General features: G+C 29.6%; 1 protein-coding gene across 1 annotated transcript; it reads right to left on the bottom strand.

Moving 5' to 3' along the window:
- Positions 1-948: 948 nt before the first annotated feature.
- On the bottom strand, positions 949-11,466 carry LOC124933733. Its single transcript, XM_047474169.1, has 11 exons — positions 9,171-11,466; positions 8,804-9,043; positions 7,185-7,314; positions 5,482-5,634; positions 5,119-5,354; positions 4,963-5,032; positions 4,253-4,459; positions 3,946-4,175; positions 2,601-2,679; positions 2,375-2,512; positions 949-1,702 (listed from the first exon to the last, which is right to left on the bottom strand). The coding sequence occupies exons 1-11, from the start codon at positions 11,069-11,071 to the stop codon at positions 1,511-1,513; spliced, it is 3,576 nt and encodes a 1,191-aa protein (XP_047330125.1). The 5' UTR covers positions 11,072-11,466; the 3' UTR covers positions 949-1,510.
- Positions 11,467-23,397: the final 11,931 nt, after the last annotated feature.

Genomic DNA, 23,397 nt, shown 5'->3' with positions numbered 1-23,397 from the left:
AAATTATTAATTTTCATATTTTTTTAAAAAATATATACTTTTTATAAAATTATTAATATAATTATTTATTTTCATATTTTTATGAAAAAAATATTTTTTTTAATATATTATATAAAATATCATTTTATATAATTTTATAATAGATAAACAAATTTAAAAAATAGAAAATAAATCATACCGAAAATTTTTCAAAACCTAATAGGATAGGGATGTAATGAAAATAAAATTGTAAAATATAACGGAATGGGAGTACGAGAATGATAAATTTATTTCTCGTGATCCACCTCATTGTTATCCATAATCATGAAATATCAAATTACTCTTTACAAATAAATGTTCTAATAATTTACAATTTAGTGAAACAAAAATTCTAATTTATAATTCGATTTTTTTCAAATATCACCCATTTAAATGAGTTTTTAGTCCTCTTAATAAATATATATATATAGAATGATAGGCTGATAAATGTTTTTAAGTAAGAATCTAAACTTAATATTATTTTCATCCCACAATTCTTTTTTTAATTAATTTATCTTTTACTTAAATAATTCTTTATGGTTTGGTCTTTTTAACAAAACTACAAAATCCATATACAAATATTACAAAGCCAAATTTTAATTTTTTTTATTAGAGTTTTATTTATATTGTGTTTTCAGTTAAAATTTATTTTTATATATATAACACAATTAAAACCATTATTAATATGAATTAAATCTTAACTCAAATCTATTTAAATTTAACTCTTAATTTTAAATGGATTAGCTAGACATAAACTTACAAAAATCATGTTTCTCTAATTATTATACTTTCAAACTTCAATTGCACAAACTAATAAACAAGTAAATAACAAGAAAAATACAGAAACACATTAGGGTCACCTCATATCTATGTTTCAGCATTTAACTTCTATACAAAATTTGAAATAAAAAAAAAAACTGGGGAAAGTAATTACTTAAAACAAGTATATAATCATTGAACAAAATACAATAATATCAATCTCTTAGTTTACAAATCCATCAACAAACAAATCACAGCCACAAAACTTTTAAAATAATAAAAAAGATGCAAAAAAAATAAAAATAAATAAAAATGGAATTGTCAATGAAAAATGTTAGAAAAAAAACAAAACACTAAGCAAAACTTGCCACTAATAATCTCCAGAAAATAACCTATATTTTAACTCTACCAAAATTACAGTGAAAATAAGCAGCAAATTAGATGAAAACTATCAGAACAAGCAAACTTCCACAATCATCTTTCCTCGAATCTGACCCGGGCAGACTGCGATTGATCGATCGATCTCTCTATCTGTATTTGTACGTATTTCAAATGATGATATTTGTTTTCTTATCATATGTACAAAATCTCCAATCTCAGACTTTCCTCAAAAGGTGAGGAAACAAACCGGGCAAAAAACACACTCGTGTAATGTATATCTTGTAGGTTGGAAAATTTGTCGACACAATCGAGAACCCTTTTGAAAGAAGAGTAAATAATTTGAGGAAAGTTCTCACGGGTATCTGTTTGAACGAGTTGTTTCTGGTCCTCTTCCATATGATGATCTCCATACTTCTTGCCATTGGCGCCTATTGCTTCTATCCGATTGATAACTATGAAAATCTGTCTTCATTCTTCCTGCTGCACCACCATTGCCATTCTTTAAAATGTTTCTCATTTCTTCTTCTTGATCATACCGAGCGCGCTACCACAACAAAACAGATCACAATGACAAAAGTTAAGACATAATTTCTACCCGACAAATTATTCATGTCATGAATGATTTTTTTTTTTTGTATTTTAGACAAGTGATCAAACAACCTGTCTTTTATGCACATGATGATAAGTAAAAGTAATGAACAGTTTATTTTCATGCACCTCGACTAATCCCTGGAAGAGGCTGGCATTTTGTGGAGACTGTATCTTAATAATAAATTGTTTTTTATTGTTATACAAATTATAGAAAGATAAGATGTGATTGTATCAAACTATACTACCTAATAATTACACATTGAAGGATTTATCTCATAAGAAACTGTGATTTACGTAATTTGACTGCTAGTAACCAGTCAACCTAGCAAGTTTTAGATAAGTCAAATAAGCTATAAATTTATTAGCATTGTAAACTTATTGTGAAATGGATAATTAATTAATAATTGAGCAATGCATTGAATAAATGATGTATTTTGTATACTCTAACCATAAATAAGTAGTTCTTATCATTTTAATGGCTCTATGTAAAATTATTTCAGACAATTAGTGTTAAAAAATGGCCTCAATATAGTTATATACCCATGATGAATAAATGTCTATTAACGAAAACAGTCAACTATGCCATAATTAAATGCTTGAAACACATTGCAAGTGGAGTTTATACCTTGCTTGAATCATAAAGAATGGCGTAAGACTCGCCAATCATCTTGAAGAGCCTATCTGCATCTTTATGAACCTCCTTTGCTATCTCCTTCCAAAAACCATCATCTCCACTCTCACTTTTTGCCAGAAATTGACTTGCCTGTGTCATACAAAAGTTTTCTGAAAATATTAAGAAAAATACTGGTGGTTTTAAAAATTGTAGTACAAGAAAGATAAAGAACATGAACCTTGTCAGGGTGATGTCTGAGAGCAGCTTTCCTATAGGCCTTCTTAATTTCCGATTCTGTTGCAGATGGATCAACTCCCCTAACCAATCCAAATTCAAACTGATTCAGGAATTTTCCCATACCATACAATTAGGCAAAAAGTTGTGAGCAAATTCTCAAACCAATGGAATTTTTTTCACAATGACCATGTTCTGAAGTGACAATTTTAAATCTATGACTGCTTATGATTCTACTTCTGTTTTGACATAAAACTCTTTGAATATATCAATTTCTAAACACAGTTGTGCAGCTTTCCTTGCACTTCCAAATTTCAAAATAAGCTCACAAAGGATTGTGTAACATTTCCAATTCTTGCAACAATTGCATTGATATAAAGAAAATTGAGTACACATGCTCCTAAAAGATATTATAAGCATGTCTTCTCAGCAGTAGTCTGGCTATGGAAGCCTGTGGCCAAATGATTATGAAGCTAAGATAGAGGATGATTCCAAAGTTGAAATCAAAGAAGCAATTAGGATTAGAAAAACAATTTTTTACATAGATGCTTCTCACTTGATTGTATTTAAAGATATATGAAAACTGTTAAGAGATCATGGGGGTCTATGTCATTTTTAAGGTGTACCAACATGCACATTAATATCAGAAAGTAGGACTTAGGGATATGTAGCTTTTGAATCCATTTCAGATATGGATTAAGAGATGCACTCTTTCATCCACGACTAGTGGAGCAGATATAGTAGGATGTACTTAGTTGGATGACGAATTTGATAAAAAAAGTTTTAATGTAGGATTGACCCCCACAGCCAAGATAAATTTGATAATTAACAGACTAAGTCGTCATAAATTGCATACCAATTAAATGTACAATCCAATTAAATGGCGCCATTTTTTGTTTAATTTTGTATAGAGAATTATTTTGGATCATGATCAGATTCTTTTTTGAATCATGGTCGAGAGATTATTTTCAAATCATTGTGTTTTTTAAGAAAAATAACAATTGTAGATTTTTGGACAGTGATTAAGGAAAAAATGTACAAAAAGACAACCTACTATAATCTGGAAGGAGAGGAAAAAAGAAATTTGCATGTAAAGAGACATGGGAAAGAAAGGATCAATTTATAAGTATCTAAATCTAACCCATGGAAATAAAGGATCAATTCCTCCTTATATTCACATCTAACCCATTTGTAATTTGCCTTTTACTTTATGTAATTTTGAACGCTACAAAATATCATACTCCAAATAGGCTCACAAAAGTCTCCTATTAAGAGAGCCTACGCATGTAGAATGACATATAAGTTAATGCAGATGATATGAAGTATGGCAACAAAATGGAGAAACTTACAAAATAAGATACATATTCAAGGAGGTCTCATTTCTTGCTTCTTCTTCCACTGTAGAAAGACGTAGCTGAGCTTGTTTTAACTCATTCATCAAGCTCACTTTGTAGGATGCTACAGACTGGTTAGATTTTTCTACTTTCTCTGTGAGATAAGATACCAGCCTCCGAAGGTCCATCGATGCTTGCTCATAATCTCGAATCATCTCAAACAACGTCGCCCGCCTAGAAATAGCCTGTAAATGCATGCAAAAACACAATGAAGAATAGGATTTCAAAGAGAAAGGAAATACAGACCGCATCATAATCAAACCTTCACATAATTTCCATCAAGTGCGATAGCCAAGCTACATTCTGCTATAGCATCTGCGATTTGATTCATTGCCTTGTATGCTGCAGCACGATTGCAGAAACAAACAGCGGCAAAAGGACGTGACTCAACTGTACACGATAAAGCACCAGAGTAGTGTTCAATAGCTTCTGCATACTTTCCTGCTTGAAAGGCTTCATTTCCAGCTGTCTGTAAACATCGGAATAAGGAAACAGACATTTATGCATATAAAATAGGCAGAGAAAGGTGGCAAAGGGAAATCCTTTGCAAGGAAAAATAGCACTACTAAGTGTCATTATTGAGTCTACGTGGAAACCGTTATTTTGTCTTCTTTTTACTTTTGGAAAATAGAGTTGAACCAGAATTATTTTTCAGGAGTAAGTATTTTATCATAATCTCTAGCACAATCACGGTCCATAGGAAAATCGCCACAGTAAAATTGAAAGTGATTTTTTTTTCAGTTTGGTTATATGATCAATGATTTTTTACTTCATTTGGAAATAAAGATTATTTTGGATCATAATCCAGATTACAGTGTCATTTTTTGCTTTATTTAGAATAAAGATATGTTTTGGATCATGATAAAAAATAGGCCCATCATGTGAGGAAGTATAACAATAGTTTAGACTGCCTACAAAATATGCCATGTTCCCCACAGGATGTCCATGCTAAGACAATTTAAACCAAAATACCTTAAAGCGAAGAAGCTCTCTTATTGTAGCAGTCAAGGCAACCAATGGTTCATGACTTTTGTTATCATTCCTGAAAGAGATAAACATAAGCAACTTTCAAACAACAAATAAACTAATCATAATAACCAACAAAAGCCTAGATATAATTATCATTACATTTCTGTAGCAAAGTTGGGTTCCTCCTTTTTCATAAAAGCAAGAGCTTCTTCAAGCCTTCCAAGGTAGAAGTAGGACTTTATAATAAGATACCATCGCCAAAGTCTGAAAGAGGTCTTCAAGACTCCAGGAGGTTCCATATTGGCTACAACACCGCCATTGTTGGAAGGACAATTCTTAGCAGCAGAAGCAAGGGTCTGCTCGCACCACAGAATCAAATCTTCATACTTCTGCAGCTGTTTAATGACAAATAGAATAAAAGAATTTGGCCATTAGTCCTCAGGTGAAGTAACAATTGATAACAAGTATGAAGCACAAATTTTGAGCTATGTGAACTTTGAAGATATTGGGCACGAAACACACCATAAAAAGAGCATCTGCTTTCCTTTGAACAAGTTTCTCCGAGTAAGCACTTATGGTTAATGCCTCGGCTATCAATCCCAAAGCGTTCTCTGCATCAGTGGATGTTCTCCCTTGCAATAGATTTTCAGATTCCCTAATGTATTCCAACACTTTCTGAGCAATAAAAAATATTATGTGTATTAGACATGCATACTAGTAGATTCTTCATTTTTATAACACAATAAAGAAAGAAGAATAGTAACATAAATATGGATTGAGTTGGATGGGCTTTTAAAATTAATTGGTAGAACAATACTCTTCCAAGGAAAAAAAATCCTAGTCTCAAAAATTACTCCATCCCATTTTGAAAGCGGAATTCGAAGATTAGTCTTTATCGCCTAATGTATTCCAACACTTTCTGAGCAATAAAAAATATTATGTGTATTAGACATGCATACTAGTAGATTCTTCATTTTTATAACACAATAAAGAAAGAAGAATAGTAACATAAGCATGGATTGAGTTGGATGGGCTTTTAAACTTAATTGGTAGAACAATACTCTTCCAAGGAAAAAAATCCTAGTCTCAAAAATTACTCCATCCCATTTTGAAAACAGAATTCGAAGATTAGTCTTTATCGCCTTTCTGCTACCGGTAATTCCATGTATTTAGTTGGTCCTTAGCTCAAATCAAGACCTTTCATATTACAAGGACCAGCACAATCCTTTTCTAAAAGTATCTAAATAACTTGTCACATTAGTTTTCTCAAGTCAAATTCAATAATTTTATCATTCAACCAGTTAATGTGCAACTAGTAGGAAAAACATGAAAATCAAAACAGACCATACAAAGTGTGGCAGAAGAAAAATTCCTATAATTTTGAGATCATGAAAAGTTCAAATGACCACAAGAAGGAAGAATATTCTACTTAAAACCAGCATAAATTATTTGCACCACTCTTGTATAGAAATGTAAGTGACAAAATGTTCTTCAAATGATTGTAGAACTCTCTGGAATGGCAGAGACGATAGTTCAGTTCTCCCGCATCTATAAAACAAGCCAACTAGCCTATTTGGCACCACAAAGTTGGTTCTCCAATTGTGTTAATTGATACTTCCTTTTTTGAAAAAGGAAAACTTTCATAGAAAAAAAGAGCACAAGAAGCGTTCAATGATACTTTTATTCTCACATATAATCCCGAAATAAAAGCACTCACATCAAATGCGCTAGCCATTTTCTTTGAGAAACATCTGCTTTCAATTAACCTAACAAGATGAAACACATCTTGAACAGCTAATCGCCTAATCCGACAACACGAGGAAATCATACAAGAAATAAGTACTTCATTATTTGCCTACATCATTCCTAAACATTTTTCTCTCATCCTTAACAATCTCTGGAGGTTCCCTAAAAGCAGTTAATTAATCACACAGCCAAAGTTAAGACAACTTGTTGAATCTCACCTTTCACTTAAGAAAAGTCGGTCAAGAGATCTTTTTGATACTCAAAGAGACTACATTACATTTTAATGATTTTATTGATAGAGATGCACAAAGAAAAATACTCAGAGGTTCAGAATGAAACTCTAGCAACACATACAAGAACAAGTGGGTTGTCATGCTACCCATCCACAAGGAATAAACTCTCGTTGCAAAAGAAAAATAGCAAACACATACAAGAACAAGTAGCTGAAGGAACAAAAAAAATAGGTAATAAGAAAATACCTGTGCCTTCTCCAGACCCTCAGATGCTTCTAAAACTAGTTTTCTGTCCACACAAGCATCAGTTCCTGGTTGCAAGCACTTCATAAAGTGTAAGGATGCATCTTCAACCTCTCCAAGAGCCAGGTAACAACTGAAAATCACACATTTGGAAAAACTTTATCATCTATCATTATCAACTTTGATTCATCCAGAGAAAGTTATCATGTCTGTATAAATAAAATGAGCATGACTTGAAATTAGAAAAATAATAATAATAATAATAAGCTTGATAGAAAGAAATAGAAGATTCATAGTACGGTCAACTATGAAAGGAGCAGATTGGAAGGTTAAAGAGCAAAGTCCAAGTATGCCATCCCTGATGGGGACGCTTCTGCGATGAATTTGGATCTCCAAGATGATTTGGAGTTTTGAATTCCTTTTTGGGATAGTTTTCCCTCAATTTGATTTTTTGTTTTGATGTATTTTTCTCATTCTCATGACAACTCAGTGCCATGACTTGTACTTGTTTGTTTCTGTCTCATTATTTCACCGCGGTTCATGTGACTTTCACTTTAACTAGGGATTATTGAAATTAGATTCACCCTTTCAAAAATAAAATGTGAAATAAGCAAAATATTTAATTACCTAATGGGAACACCTCATGACATCTATCTAACCTATCAATCTCGAAACCTTTCTACAGAGGTCAAATGTACTTAACTCATATCTGAAAGCATACTGTTAATTTATATGTGGGTCATCATCTGGGTGGGTGTATGTGCTTCGCTAACAGTTGATACATCTGTATGATATTGATAAAATATGCAGGTGATCACTTATAGCATCATCTAGTAACGTGTAATAAAGTTCAAGAATATAATACAACAATTCCCATTGATTAGCTACTGTGCAGCAAGAGACTTGTTGGCTTACTTGGTTCATTTTCAGTTAGTTCTATGAAATAAGAAATGCAACTAAAATCCTATTTATTGAAACAAATATTAGAAAATAATGAGAAACCATACACCCTCGCAAGTGCAACCTCATTTGCATGTAGAGAGACAAATTTGCACAAATAAAAAATAATACTCGAACAGGAAACTGGTGTAAATATTTAAACTTATACTGAAAAAGAGTGGTACATTTTCAGTTATCAATCAGATATAGTGCTAGATAAATACTCACATAAAAGCGTCAGGTCTCGAGGAGAATCTAATTGCAGAAAACACAATTATTACAAGAACAAGTTGCAGGACTCCAGCAAAGAGGCGCGGACAAAAATGCCATTTTCTACTATAATCAAATAAGTTCTTTTTTTAGACTAGTTTTTTTTCCCTGAAGGGCACATCATCCTAGAAACCAAGGTGTTTTAAGTGGAATTCAACCGCAAAACTTAGCCTCTTACTTGAAGACTTACCACTGGAACTACCGTGGGTGAGTATAATCAAACATCATAATTTATTTTATTTTATCAATAAAATAATCAAATAAATTCTTATTGATAATTGATATTACAAAAATAAAATGTAACAAGACATTTCTTATATGCCTTTGAAGTCCACGCATGTAGAAGAAATGAATGCTCCTAAAGTATGCACAGGTAGAATAAATGAAATCACAAGGGAAAGGACAATCCTTACTTTGCAGCACGAACATGCACTCTAAGGAAACTTGGATCTATAGAAGCAGCCTTCTTGCAATCTGATATTGCTTCCCTCATTTTCCCAAGTGACATTCGTGATGCAGCACGGTTGCTATAGCATAACATCACAGCCCTAAGACAGCTTCTAGAAGTTTCACGTTCAGAAATACAAGCCAATCCTTGAGAGTAATACTCTTCGGCATTTAACATATCTCCATTTGAATAAGCTTGATTTCCCCTGCATCAAACATTACATGGAGAACATTATGCACTTGGGCACACATAATTGCAGCACAAGTTACTCCCTGGATCTGAATCATACGAGGAGAATGAATTCTTGTATAAGATATAAAAAAAAGTTATACCTTAATCTCCATTTCTCGCAAGCTTCTTGAGCAGCAGCACTTGAAGATGGAACTTCTTCCATAACATCTTTTTCCTTAACTGATCCAGAACTAGAAGTACTATCCATTCTAGATAAATGCACACCTGTATCTACTGGTGCCTGTCTCGGAGACAAAATTGAGGATGATCTGGAGAGTGGGAAAAACTGCATGTTATTAGCAGCTGAACCAGAATACAAATCCTGAGCAACTCTCACGCGGTTTTTCTTTTTGAGGTGTCGTGTTGCTGCTACTGATGATTGGTCTAGAGAAGACGAAGAAGCAGAAAAGGTGAATTTAGACCTTTCAACATCTTCTGACATGGATGAAGAATTGAACATGGTACCAACATCACTATGTTGTCTCTCAATACCTTCCCCTGAACTAACTTCAGATTCAACCCTTCGACTGGAAATCTCTTCAAAATCTGCAGCAGAAGCAAATGTATCCACACTACATTCAAAGTGTTCAGCTGCAGTTATAAAGCTTTCACAGTCACCCCCTGAAACATATTCTTCTGTATGACCTTTTGTTTCTGTGTCCTTGACATTACCCTCCCCAATGTCCAGCTTTTGTGTAGCAAAAACCAAATCTTCATCAACAATATGATCTGGAACCGTGGCCTGTGATTCAAACTGGTATGCATCTTCCGATGTTACAGAAGTTTCTCTTGAATCCCTATTTTCAGCCAATGTTTCCGGATAAGGAGAAATATCCATTGGTGAATATGAGTCAGCAGACTCTACAAAATCATTTTTAATCCATGTAGGTTGAAATGGTTTTGCAACCTTTCCTCCTCGCTTTTTCTTTGATTTGGCATCTTTAACCGAATCTCTCATGGTATTAAATTCTACCTTATCTGAAGCAGCAAAGACACCACCTTTCTGATATGGTGTTGTAAATTTAACTTGAGATGCATCTTTTCCATCCCATCTGCTAGTAAACGCGAATTCATTGTGTGTTTGGGATTTCTCCATAGGAGACTCGTAAGAGATACCACCAGATGAAAACATGAATGAAGGTTGGAATTGAGAACTATAATTCTTGTTGTCACCAGAAGTATTGAACTGATATGTCGTCTCACCAGGAATGGCTTCTCTTTCTAGTCCAGACTTCTCGCTCTCATTTGTTGCCGTATATTTTGCTTTCTCGTCCAGAATATCAACTTTCTTCTTATTCTCATGTATCTCACTTGTTGCTTCATTTCCAACTGAAGAACCTTTCACTTCATTAAATTTCCTCATATTATCTGCACCAGAATCAAGTTCAGCTCCATCCATAGTTCTTGCATCATTGACATTTAGTTTCTTCAATTGGTCTGGAAGTTCAGATGCCATGCTTCTATAAGTCGATTTCGGTTCATCCTTCGAGTTAACATTCAGGTCATCAGGAGTCTTAGAAGTTTGAAATCTCATTTTTCGAAAATCATCCTCAAGTGTAGTCAGGTTGTTTTTATCAACACCACCCGCATTTTCCCCTTGATATCCAAATCCTTTTCGATCATCTCCAAGTTTCATCTTTCTTAATTCATCATGAAGTTCATCCACAGCAATGCCATTAGATTCCCCAAGTTTAGAACCAAGATTAGCACTTGGATCACTCCTACCAGCACCAAAGACCAATGGTTCATTACCACTAACCTCAAACCTTGACCTACCTAAACCAGAAAACTGTGGAGGAATCTCCGCAGATTGTTGAAATGGATTAAATCCTAAATCAACATCACCCAACTTAGGCCTGGGTAGTTGAGAAGACGATTGTTTTCTATGTTTCACCAATCGAGGCTTAGGCAACCTCGACCCAGAACTTAATCCGGTTGTTCGAGTTGAAAATCCAAAACCAGAACCCAGATCACTCGAGTTCCCAAATCCAGAAGGACCCATTTCAACAACCTCTGTTATGAATAAACCCAATAAATGATATGTGCTTTCGTGTAAGATAGAGAGAAGGAGAGATTACTGTAGAGAATCGGGCGGTGAAGTTGTGGAGACTAACAAGAAGGACGACATTCCGATAAAGGCATCATGGAATTGGACTGTTTCTGAGGTTTTTGATTAGATGAACAGTTGTCAATACATGGGTACAGAGCGTATCAGATTTCTTCTTTCCTTGGATGGTTTGAAAGGAAGATGAAAGATTTCTTACTGGGATTGGTGATCAAATGGTAATACCGATGATTAAAAGAAATACGTGCCTCTTCGTTTGTCTTCCTTTCCTTCCTTCCTTAGGGTCGAAGAGAAAATCGGCGAAATGAGAGAGAGAGAGAGAGATTAAGAGAGAGGTGGTGGTGGCTCCCGAACTTCGAAGTTTAAACGGGAAAAAATTTTACTTGACTTTTTTCTATATTTCCGTACTGTCAAAATTAATTATTTTTCATTATTAAAACATTTTAAAATATATGAAGTTTTCTTCCACACTCAAATATAGTGGGTGATATATCCTCCTTGGTTGTATATTTTGTTAAGTAATACATCTTATTTAGCTATATCTAATTTTTCATCTTGAATTCTTATAATTCGAATAATTATCTAAGATTTTTATGGATGGTTTGTTCACGAAAACACGATTCGAACCGAACACGAAAAGATAAGGTTATGGTCAAGTAGGGTTGTGCAAAAAAACCTGAAAATCGGTAACCCAACCGAATCAATAGTTAACCAGTTTCATTTTAACAGTTTATTGGTTAACCGGTTCTAGCGGTTCCAGTTCTAGTGGTTTCGGTTCTAACGGTTCCGGTTAACTGTTTTTTACCGGTTAAACGATTCGGTTTTCGGTTTACCTATTTTTTTAACAGTTTAACTGATAATAATTTAATTATATATTTATAAATTTTATAATTTATATGAGTTATTTTATAAATAATAGATATACTATAAATAATATTTAATAATTTATAAATATTTTTTATTTTTAAATTATAATTTATATAAAATTTTATAAAAATAAATTAAAAACAAACTAAAATAATTTAATTAAAATATGTAAGATTGTTTTTATAACAATACAATCACATGGAACTATAAATTAACAAAATCAAAATAGGTAAACAAATTAAAATTTGATGTCTTCAACATTCTCTTTGTGTTTTAATTTTCTGTCTAACACTTGGTTGGTCAAAGACTAATTAAGATAATGAATTTGAATTTGTTCAAGAAACATATAAAAAAGTTAACAAAAATAACTATAAAATATATTATATTATTATAATAAAGTTATATATTATAACATATTTTTAAATATATTAATAAAATATATTATAATATAATATATTTTAATAATAATATATTATATAATAAATAATATAATATATTATAATAGGGAAAAGGATGAAGAATAATATACTAGGAAAGTGCAAACAATAATTTTTAAAAAATATATTTTATAAATTTATTACTTAATTTAAAAATTGAATTATCAATTCCTGTTTAAACCCGGTTAACCGATCAGAATCGGCCAAAACCGATAGAAATAGAACCGGTAAAACCGATACCATTAACGGCCGGTTAACCGATTTGTAAAATAAGAGGTAAAATCGGTCTTAACCAGAACCGTTTAACCGGTTAACCGGCCGGTTGAACAGCCCTATGGTCAGGTATGCTTTTATTTGGGTCAAAATTAAGTCGACCTGTTTAACATGTTTACAAGTTTCTTTTGTTGAGTTTTGTGTTTTTTTTCTATCCACTCGCTTATTTTCTTTTGTAGACTTTTTTGTAAGCGTATTTGTGATTTAGCATATTTTTTTGTGTTGACGTCATTTTAATTTAAAATATAGATATGTGAATGAATTAGATTGGGTTGAGTTCGAGTTGAGTTAGGCAAATCAAGTAAATCAATTCGGGTCAATCACAAATAAACAAGGAATGTTTATGTTAAAGATTTTGATATGAAATACTAAACAGGTCAAATTTAGGTTAGTATCGCTCAACTCATTAACATGTCAATCTGAACTCGTCAACCTGAAATTGACTCAAATTGTCACCATACTTTTTCCTTCCTAGCAAAGGAGATTTAGTTTTTTTTTTAATAAAGAATTATTGAAATAGATCTTTAATTTTTAATTTGGAGATGATATGATTTCTTATTATTTTGACAATATATATAAATGGTAAGTTATCACTTGACAAAAAAAATTACTCAACAACCCACGAGTCGAAGAATTTTACTGTTGTTTGATTTGTTTTACTTATATATTTATCGTTTTGAAACTCAAACGAGTTGGTATTTTAAGTTAACCTAAAAAAATTTAAGATGGGTGGATGTACTCTAATGGAATTTAAATTTTTATAATTTTATCATATTATCATATTATTTAACATGGAGATTTTCATTTAATTGTTTTGATTTTATAGATATTATTTTTTATTATTTATAAATTAATATTTTATATATAACTCTTTATTTAATTAATAATATTTAATATTTTTGTAATTTTTTTAATAATAATAGATAAAGAATACTGAATTTATTTAATTTTGTTGTGGGATTATCATGTTAGCTCTTCTTTATTCAAAAAAATAAATAAAGAATATTGAATTTATTAAAATATTTTAAATAAATAAAAAAAATCTTATATTATAACATTCAATTTCTTCTTTTTTCTAAAAATAAATATTAGTGAGAAAACAAACATCATTAAAGTATATTGAATATATTTATTTATATATATTAAATGAAAATATATTCTTAACAAGTGAACATAATATTTTAGACAGAGACATTTACACTATCCTATCCTAGTAAGTCATTATATTACATATTTAATAAATATATATCTATACAATGAAGATTTTAACAATGAGAATCACAAGGATTAGAGAGAGCAAAAAAAAAAATATATATTAACTTAGACACTCAAAATAAATTAGTAAAAGTCAAACCTCAAATATTTAAAGTTTCTTATATTGAATACAAATTATATTATCATCCTAACATAATATAATAGAGATATACTTTTCTAATTTGATATATCCTAATAAATATTTATATTACATATTTTATAAATATATTGATACAATAAATATTATAACAACTAGAATAACAAGAATTTGAGAAAGTAAAAAAAAAAGAAAATTAACTTAGTCACTCAATATATTTATTTATTTTTAGTAAAAATTGAACCAAAATATTTAAAATTTATTTTAAGAAATACATTCATTATATTTATTACAATACACTATATAAAATATAAATGTTTTTGGAAAGAATATCAAATTATCACATACGATATATTCAAACCTTATTTAAATGATATAAATAAAAACTTAAAATTTATCAATATATTTGAGTGAGTATCACTTATCTTTATTAACTTATCAGCTTAATGACGTGTCCATTTTGATGACATGACATTTGTTTGTGTTGATCAAGTTTGTTTGATGTTGAGTTATTTTATATTTTTATTAAAAAAATTCTTTTAGAAAAAATATTAGTTATTTGTGGTTTTAAATCCTTAAATTTTGAATATATATATATAAATATGAATGAGAATAAAGCGAAATAATCACATAATAAATTATTTCTCATTTAATTGAATTAAGTGCCCCAGTCTTGAGTTTTGGGCTGCCTCAACCTAAAACAAATATCAATTTTGAAAGTTAAAAAAATGATATAAAAAAAAGTTTTTGTGAGGTTAGAACTTATGACCAAATAAAAAAAATCATCATAAACCACTAGGATAGATCTATTAATATTTAAAAAATACTAGAAATATATTCTTCATTTTAATAAATGGGCTACCCTGAGGAGTGGGCTGCCCTAGCCCGGGGGCTTGATGGGCTTATCCTAGGTCCGACCCTGATTGGATCTTTAGGAGCGAGAAATAACAAGCATAAAAGAAGAATAAGAATTTAACGTGGAAAACCTCCTCAAATCATGGAGTAAAAAATACAGGACTTTTATCCAAAATAAGCTTCAATATAATCAAATGTTAAACACGAAACAAATGAAGATAATAGAGCTAAACAAAGAAGAGATCTCACTATCTTTTACAAGTGTATGCTAGATCACTTTCAGATGTGTTTTGATAAGGCCACTTCCTCTACCTTTTATAGTAGAACGAGGATAACTAAAGAGTTTTTTCCAATAAGACAACCATGCCCCTATTTAACACAAAGGACTTTTGGACTTCTAAACTTTTAGGCTTATGAACTTTTGGACTTCTTAAACAGAATGTACTTTTATTACATAGTTGGAAGCCCAAACAAATAACTCAACAAACTTTCCCATCAAAACTATGGAAAGGTTGTTGTCAAACCCGCGGTTGAACAATAAAAACTTGAACTTGCCTTTTGGCAGTGCTTTGGTCAGCATATTAGTGTCATTATCATCTGTATACACTTTATCTAAAACCAACAACTTTTCATTTAAAACATCATGTATCCAAAGATACATCACATCAATGTGCTTCGATCTAAAGTGAAATGTTGAGTTTTTCGCAAGGTAAATCGCACTTTGACTATCACAAAAAAAAACGTATTTATCATGCACAAAACTAAGTTCAAATAATAATTTCTTAACCCAAATTAATTCTTTACAAGTTTCAGTTGCTACAATAAGTTCAGCTTCAACAGTTGACAAAGCAACATATTTTTGAAGCATGGATTGCCAAACAACAACCCTCTTGCAAAGTTAATCAAATAACCAGAAGTAAATTTTCTCGAATCAACATCATCTACCATATGAGAATCGGTATAACCAACTAAATTCGGACTCTCATTTCCAAGGCAAAGTCTCAAACTTGATGTACCTCGAAGATATCTCAATATCCATATGACAACTTCCCAATGTTATTTTCCTGAATTGGAAAGGAACATACTCACAGTGCAAACAACATGAGCAATATCTAGTCTTGTTCTAACATGGCATACATAAGACTTCCAACAGCAGAACCATAAGGAATATTCTTCATATCTTCTTTCTCATCATCGTTTGAAGGACAAAGTTCATAGCTCAATTGAAAATGTATTGCAAGAGGTGTGAAAACATTATTGTCATTTTCCATATTGAATCTCAAAACACTTTTTCAATATATCGTTTTTGAGACAACCATAATTTCTTTGTCATTCTATCACGACTGATTCTATTTCTAAGAATCTGATTTGTTGGTCCAAGATCCTTCATCACAAAGGACTCCTCTAAGTCTTGTTTCAACCTATTAATTCTCACAACACTTTAACCAACAATAAGCATGTCATCAACATAAAGTAAGAGAATAATAAAGTCATTAAGAATGAATTTTTGCACAAACACACAATGGTCAAAAGTAGTCTTCTTATAGTCATGTTCCTTCATGAACAACTCAAAATTCTTGTACCATTGTCGATGAGCTTGTTTCAAGGCATACAAGATTTTCTTCAATCTGCAAACATAGTTCTCTTTACCCTTGACCATAAACCCGTCAAGTTGATTCATGTAAATCTCTTCTTCTAATTCACCGTGAAGAAAAGTCGTATTCATGTCAATTTGTTCAACTTCCAAATCAAGACTAGTTGTCAAACTCACGACAACTCTAATTGAAGTCATTTTAACCACAAGAGAAATTATTTCATTAAAATCAATACAATTTCTTTGACTAAACCCTTTGACAACCAAATAAGCTTTGTGTCGTGGAATTGAAGTATGCTCATATTGCTTTAGTCTATACACCCACCTATTTTTCAAAGTTTTCTTTCATTTTGGTAATTCTACCAACTCAAATGTTTCTTTGTTACTGAATCATACATTTTGTAGCTGAACTCATCTTGGCCATAACCCAAGAAGATGCACTCACGACTCTTCATATCCAATTTTGATCTTTCATCATTTGGAATGTGAACAAAGCACCTACATCCAAATACTTGTAGGTGATAATAAGAAACATATTTATTTGTCCATACCTTATTTGGAACTTCACCGTCTAAAGCAACTGTATGACTCAAATTAATAACATGTACCATCGTGTGTAATGTTTCACCCCAAAACGTTGGGGGCAACTTTGTTTCTGAAAGCAAACATCTAATACTCTCAACAATTGTCTTGTTCATCCTTTTTACAAGACCATTTAACTCAGGAGTCTTTGGAGGTGTCTGGTCCCATATTTTTTGCAGTATGCATCAAATGGACCACAAAATTACCACCATTTATCACTACGAATGCACTTGATCTTCTTTATAGTATCTTTTTCAACAAGAGCATGAAATTCCTTGAACTTGTTTAAAACTTCATCTTTAGTTCTCAAAACATATATCCAAATTTCCTAGAATGATCATCAATAAACGTTAAAAAGTAAAGAGCATCACTATTAGTTCATACCTTTAAATGTCCACAAACGTCTGAATGCACTAACTCTAAGAGATTTGACTTTCTTGAGGGAGGATTATGTTTGAATGATACTCGAGTTTTCTTTCCCACAAGACAATGAGAACAATTCTCCAAAACTGTCTCACTCAAACTCGGAATAACATTTTTCTTAACTAGCAAATTCAACCCCTTTTCACTAATGTGACCAAGTTTTCGGTGCCATAACTTTGAAGTTTCTTTACTTTACAACATTCACATTATCTTTAATTATTAAAAATCGCATTAAATATAAATTTGAAAACTTATTTTTTGAGCTACAACGAGGTTACCTTTCAAAAGTTTCCATTTTTCAGAACCAAAAGAGCTTAAGAAACCATCATCATCATCAAGTTTTCTAGTTGAAATCAAATTCAACCTCATGTCTGGAGCATGTCGAACATCTTTAAGGAACAACTTCGACTCATTACTAGATACTAAGCAAACATCGTCAATATCAATAATCTTACTTACAACATTATTACCCATCTTCAATACTCCAAAATTACTAGAAATATAAGATTTAAAATAATCTTTCTTTGGCGTAACATGTATGACAGTTCATATGTCAAACACCCAAGTTGACTCATTGCATACAATGTTGATTGTATTCTCGTCGTGAACAGTGAAGAGATCATAAGTAGTTTCTGAGACATGATCTTCAGAATCATTTTCTTTTGCTTAGATTCGTTTGCTTCATTTTTTAGCTTATAACAGTTATGTGTCCACTTTTTCCACAATGGTAACATTTAGTTGAATTGTATTTTGACTTAGACTTGTTCTGACTCAACATATATTTCTCACCTCTACTATCCCGTCTTCCCCGGTTTTCAACAACAAACACAGTTGACTGTGATGAAGAGCCTTGATATTTTTGTCTCAATTCTTCATTTAAGACACCACTTATGGCTATCTTCAATGTTACTACATCATTAAAACTGAGTTACAAAGAGAAACTTTAAAGTCTCCCATGAACCAGGTAGAGTAGTCAATTATCAATCATGACATCTGATCAAGAACACACTGAAACTCATTCAAGTGATCAACCAAAGAAGTACTATCAATATATCTCAAATGAATAATATTTTGGAGCAAAAATAATTTGTTACTTTCTATTTTTGAAACATACAAATTATCAAACTTACCCCCACAAAGTAGGTACATTTGTCTCATGCTCAAAAGCTCATTCCTCATCAGATTTGGAGATGAGTTTCTCACTACCAAAAATAGGTAAATTCAAAGACTTCACAAAAAAAATATCTTTCATTTTACCCTTTCAAATATGATAGTTTGAATCATTCAATAAAATCATTTTGTTTGTGTTAATCTTCATAAACCAATCAAAATAAAAATGCTTAGAACCAAACTCTGATACCACTATATTGTGAATAAAGCGAAATAATCACCACACTTGTGATAACATATAAATTATTCTCCACTTGATTGAATCTTTATGAGCGAGAAACAACAAACATAAAAGGAAATATAAATGAAACAAGAACACCAAAAATTTAATGTGGAAAACTTACTCAAATCAAAGAGTAAAAACCACGGGACTTTTGTTCAAAAGAAGCTTCACTATAAGACAAAGAAGATAAGAGCTAAACAAAGAAGAGATATCAATATCTTTCTACAAGTGTATGCTATATGACTTTAAGATCTGTTTTAATGAGACCACTTCCTCATCATTTTATAGAAAAACGAGTGGATAACTCGAGAGTCTTTTTCAATAAGACAACCATACCCCTATTTAAAACAAATAACTCTTGAACTTTTGGGCTTCTTACATAGTTGAGAACTCAACCAAATAATATATATATATATATATATATATATATATATATATATATATATATATATATATATATATATATATATATATAATATTTGCATAATGATTGAGATTTTGATCTTTTCTTTTAAATTTTATTGAATTATTTATTAATAAAGTTATATAAAATTATTTTAAAATTTTAATTAAAATTCAGTAATTAAATTAGTAATATTAATATTTTATTTATTTATTTATAAATATTAATTAGATAATAAGTTATAACTTTGAAATAGTTAACAAAATAGAGTTTCCATGGCTTTAACTATAAATAACTTGCTTATTTAAGAGAAATGCTTTAAATCACGATATGTCCAACTAAAGAGATTCAATTTGACAATAAGACCAATATTTTTTATATTTATATTTATAAATAAAAATATTATATTACTTTCGTATAAATTAAATTATAGGATAGGTTAAAAAATAAAATATGATATTTGAATTTTTGTATTAAAAAAATACTCAACTTGTTCAGTATAAGTAAATCTACAATTATTAGTGTTTAAATTATTGGGGTTGATTTTTAGAAAATGAGTGATTTTTGATAAAAAAAAAAAAATATTTAAAATATATTAATAAGAAGAGTTATAAAGATTATTATTTTTCAGCCAATTATATTGTGTCACGTCATTATCTATTTTATTTCTTTTATACAACGATAATATGTTTTTTTTAAATAAACAATTAATAATAAATTTTATTATATAAAAAATAAAAGTAAAAATAATAAAATATGAACTAATTTGACTATTATAAGTAAAATTAAATATTTTTTTAATATAAAAAATGAATGAATTATTTTTATTGTACTATATATATATATATATTAGAGTACGTCACCAATAAATATATTTGAATGCTGAATTTATTAAACATTTTAAATATTATAAAACTCATGTTATAACATTATTATTTTTTTCTATAAAACATTAGTATATTGGAAACAATGTCTCATCTTAATAAAATGCATTGAATATGGTTTGTATAGAATTTTTCAGCAATTTGTTTTAGTGTAATAGGCTTTGTCTTTAATGTCAATTCTTTTATTTATGTCGATAGGAGATGTGTTGAATTAAAAATACATTTTTCGTATAATATTTTGTATACGTAGAAAGTAAATACGACCCCATATTTATAATTCCATTTTAAATAAAAATCATTAACCCTTATTTTTACAACTTTAGTTATCCTAATGAGTAACATAATATTAAAACACTATTAAACTAGTATTTAGAGATATGTGTCACATAGTTTATATAGAAATATGACTGAGAACATATACGAGAGATGGATATTCCAAACAACAACTTATCAAGATTTATACTTTTTTTTAAAAAAAAAAAATATTAATGTTAGTTAGAACCATTTTTATATCTTATCCATTTACCAGTTTAATAAAACGTCAGGTAAGAGTGATTTTTCATAAAACAAATATTACATCATCTTACTTGTTTTCTAAATTCTAGTTTCACTCTTCGTGTTTTTTCTTTATCCATCATTCGTTAGACGAATTAAAAAGTCTACACTTCATCATTCAGGCTCTTCAATTAAACATTCTCTAGGCTCGTATGAACTAGAACTCCACAACTAAATATGTTTTGATGCAGCTAATACGTTCAACTAGGTTGTGTCTTAGCTTTTCAATCATAGATATCAATCCAATTTTGAAGTTATTTGGTCCAAGTTATGAATTTCTAACTACAAACAGGTTTGGTTTGATCCTATTTTGGTCGCATCATCTTGTACTGCCGATTTCTTGGGTGATCATCAGGTTTCGGGGTTAAGTTGGGCTCGTAGGTGCAGCATAACGAGCAATGGTTAGTTCATGCATGTAGTAGACCCATTAGCGTCATTTTGATAGGTCATGTGTTCAACATGGAGCACTAGGCTTCCTTCAAATTGTTAAATTTTTATTTAGAACTTAAAATATATGTTATGATTTTGAGTAATTTTAGCTTCCAATATTAAAAATAAATAAATTAATTAAGTGATTAATCTTTATATAAGGTGACAATAATGTGAATATAAAAAAAAAAATCACAAATCTATTTTTTTTAGTCATTTTCTTAATGTTGTCTTTCCAATGTTTCATTAGCAACAGAGAAAGACTTGCAAATAAAAACTTCAAAAAATATCAATATTTTCAACCGAGTATGACTTGTCATATTAACTTATCCATTTTGGCTTAATGATGAGTCAATTATGATGACATGACATATTTTTATGTTAATCAAGATCTTTTTTTTTATGTTCAATTATTTGAGATTTTGTATGAATTTTTTAAGAAAAATAAATTTCTTTGTTGGAAAAATATGTTATTTATAATTTTACTTAATTGAATTATTATTATAATACTTTTTATATTTAAATTTAAAAAATGAAGTAGGAGCATTATATGATTTGATTGAGAAATTAAAAATATTAGATAATTCGACAGAATTTGATTTCGTTTCAACCGAATATCGGATCGAATTTGGTTCACCAAATTCGAATTCATTTTCGATTTTTAAATCGAATTTCAAAAAATTCAAATTCAAATACGGTTTAATTTAGAATTGGTTTTCGAGTTGGGATTTTAACTCGAAATTAAACCGAAAAACGAATTCATTTTTTATTATTTATTTTATTATATATTATCTATATAATAATTTATTGTATATAATATATAATAATTCCTCCTCGTTAATTTAAACCTAATTTCTTAGTCGTATTCCTTCATTTCTATTCTCTTAACCTAATCCTCTAATTGTCACCTTCCTTTTTCATCTCTATTATTATTGAAAAGCCTTCACGTTCCAACTGTATCTTTGAACTTCGATATATTCAATCTCGCTATCTCTTTAATTTCGTTTTTGTTTGTACTCTTAAATCTTGATATATTTCCGTCGTTTAACATTTATCTCTGAACTTCGATCTATCTAATCTCGCTATCTCTTTAACTTCATCTTTGTCTTCGAATTCAAGATTTGACAATAAAAAAATTAAAAACCAATAAAAAATTCTCAAATAAATTTAGATCTAATTAGGAATTATTCTAAAAATAATTATGGGTGATTTTGAGAAAAAATAATTATTTTATAAAGAAACTTAAAGGAGTATTATATAATGATAAAATAATAAAAAATAAAATATTTTAATATAAAATTAAGTGATATAATTAAGAAAAGAATGAATTAAATTATATTTGATTATAGTTAATTGAAAAAAAAAACAGAAATTGTTCTAATATAAACAAGCTCTAAGAGTATGAGTTGACTATTATTTAGTAATAAAAATGAAAATGAAAATTTCTGTTATTTAAATTAATATGGTAAAATATTCTTAAGATTTAATATTATACTAAATAATTAAGAATTTAAAACAAAATCATATGTCCCCAAGAAACCATGAGAATGCTAACAGTCACATATAATCTCTCAGGGTCATTTGGTCATTTAAGACAGCACACCAAAACTTTCTTAGGTCTAGTTTGATTTGAATTATTTAAATAATTAAAATTAAATTTTGTTTTACTTAGTTGAGTTCATTCAATTCTACATATAATTTAATTCATTAGTTAAAATACTAAAATATTATATGTTTTATTTTTTATTTTTTATTTTTTATTTTATTATTATATAGCCTTTTTATTCAAAAATATTCTCATCTCCTCAAAATTAATACAAATTATTAATTTTCAAATAACTAATTTAAAAAAATAACTGTTATCCAAACACAGCCTTATTGAGCCAAACATGTAAGATTATTTTTTGAAATACATTTCTTCTCAATATTTAATTTAAGAAGATTATTGTTTAAATATGATATATAATTATATTTGACATATTAAATTACTTTAATAAAAATGATATAAATATATTAAATTTTAACATTTTATAATCATATCAAAAAATTTCAAAAATTACTAGAAGGGCATTTTAGTCATTTAAGCCACCACACAAAGAATTTCAAATATTATTCAGTTTTCTGTTTTCTTTAAAATTTTATTTTATCTTTATTTTATTTCCTTTCTGTTTTTCAGTTTTATTAAGGAAGTTAGTAAAAACAAAAATTAATAAATTC

Source organism: Impatiens glandulifera, chromosome 4 (genome assembly GCF_907164915.1).
Source record: "Impatiens glandulifera chromosome 4, dImpGla2.1, whole genome shotgun sequence".
Classification (NCBI taxonomy): Eukaryota; Viridiplantae; Streptophyta; class Magnoliopsida; order Ericales; family Balsaminaceae; genus Impatiens; species Impatiens glandulifera.
Note: the sequence above shows the minus strand (reverse complement) of the source record. Positions and strands in the feature narration are given on the sequence as shown.

Bases quoted from the DNA above. Each gene is read 5' to 3' on its own strand.
- LOC124933733 (XM_047474169.1), bottom strand. From the start codon at position 11,071: ATGGGTCCTTCTGGATTTGGGAACTCGAGTGATCTGGGTTCTGGTTTT. The intron at 9,044-9,170 runs GTATAACTTTTT...TGTTTGATGCAG, and splicing joins TGCGAGAAATGGAGATTAAG to GGGAAATCAAGCTTATTCAA. The intron at 5,355-5,481 runs GTGTGTTTCGTG...GTCATTAAACAG, and splicing joins AAGCAGATGCTCTTTTTATG to CTGCAGAAGTATGAAGATTT.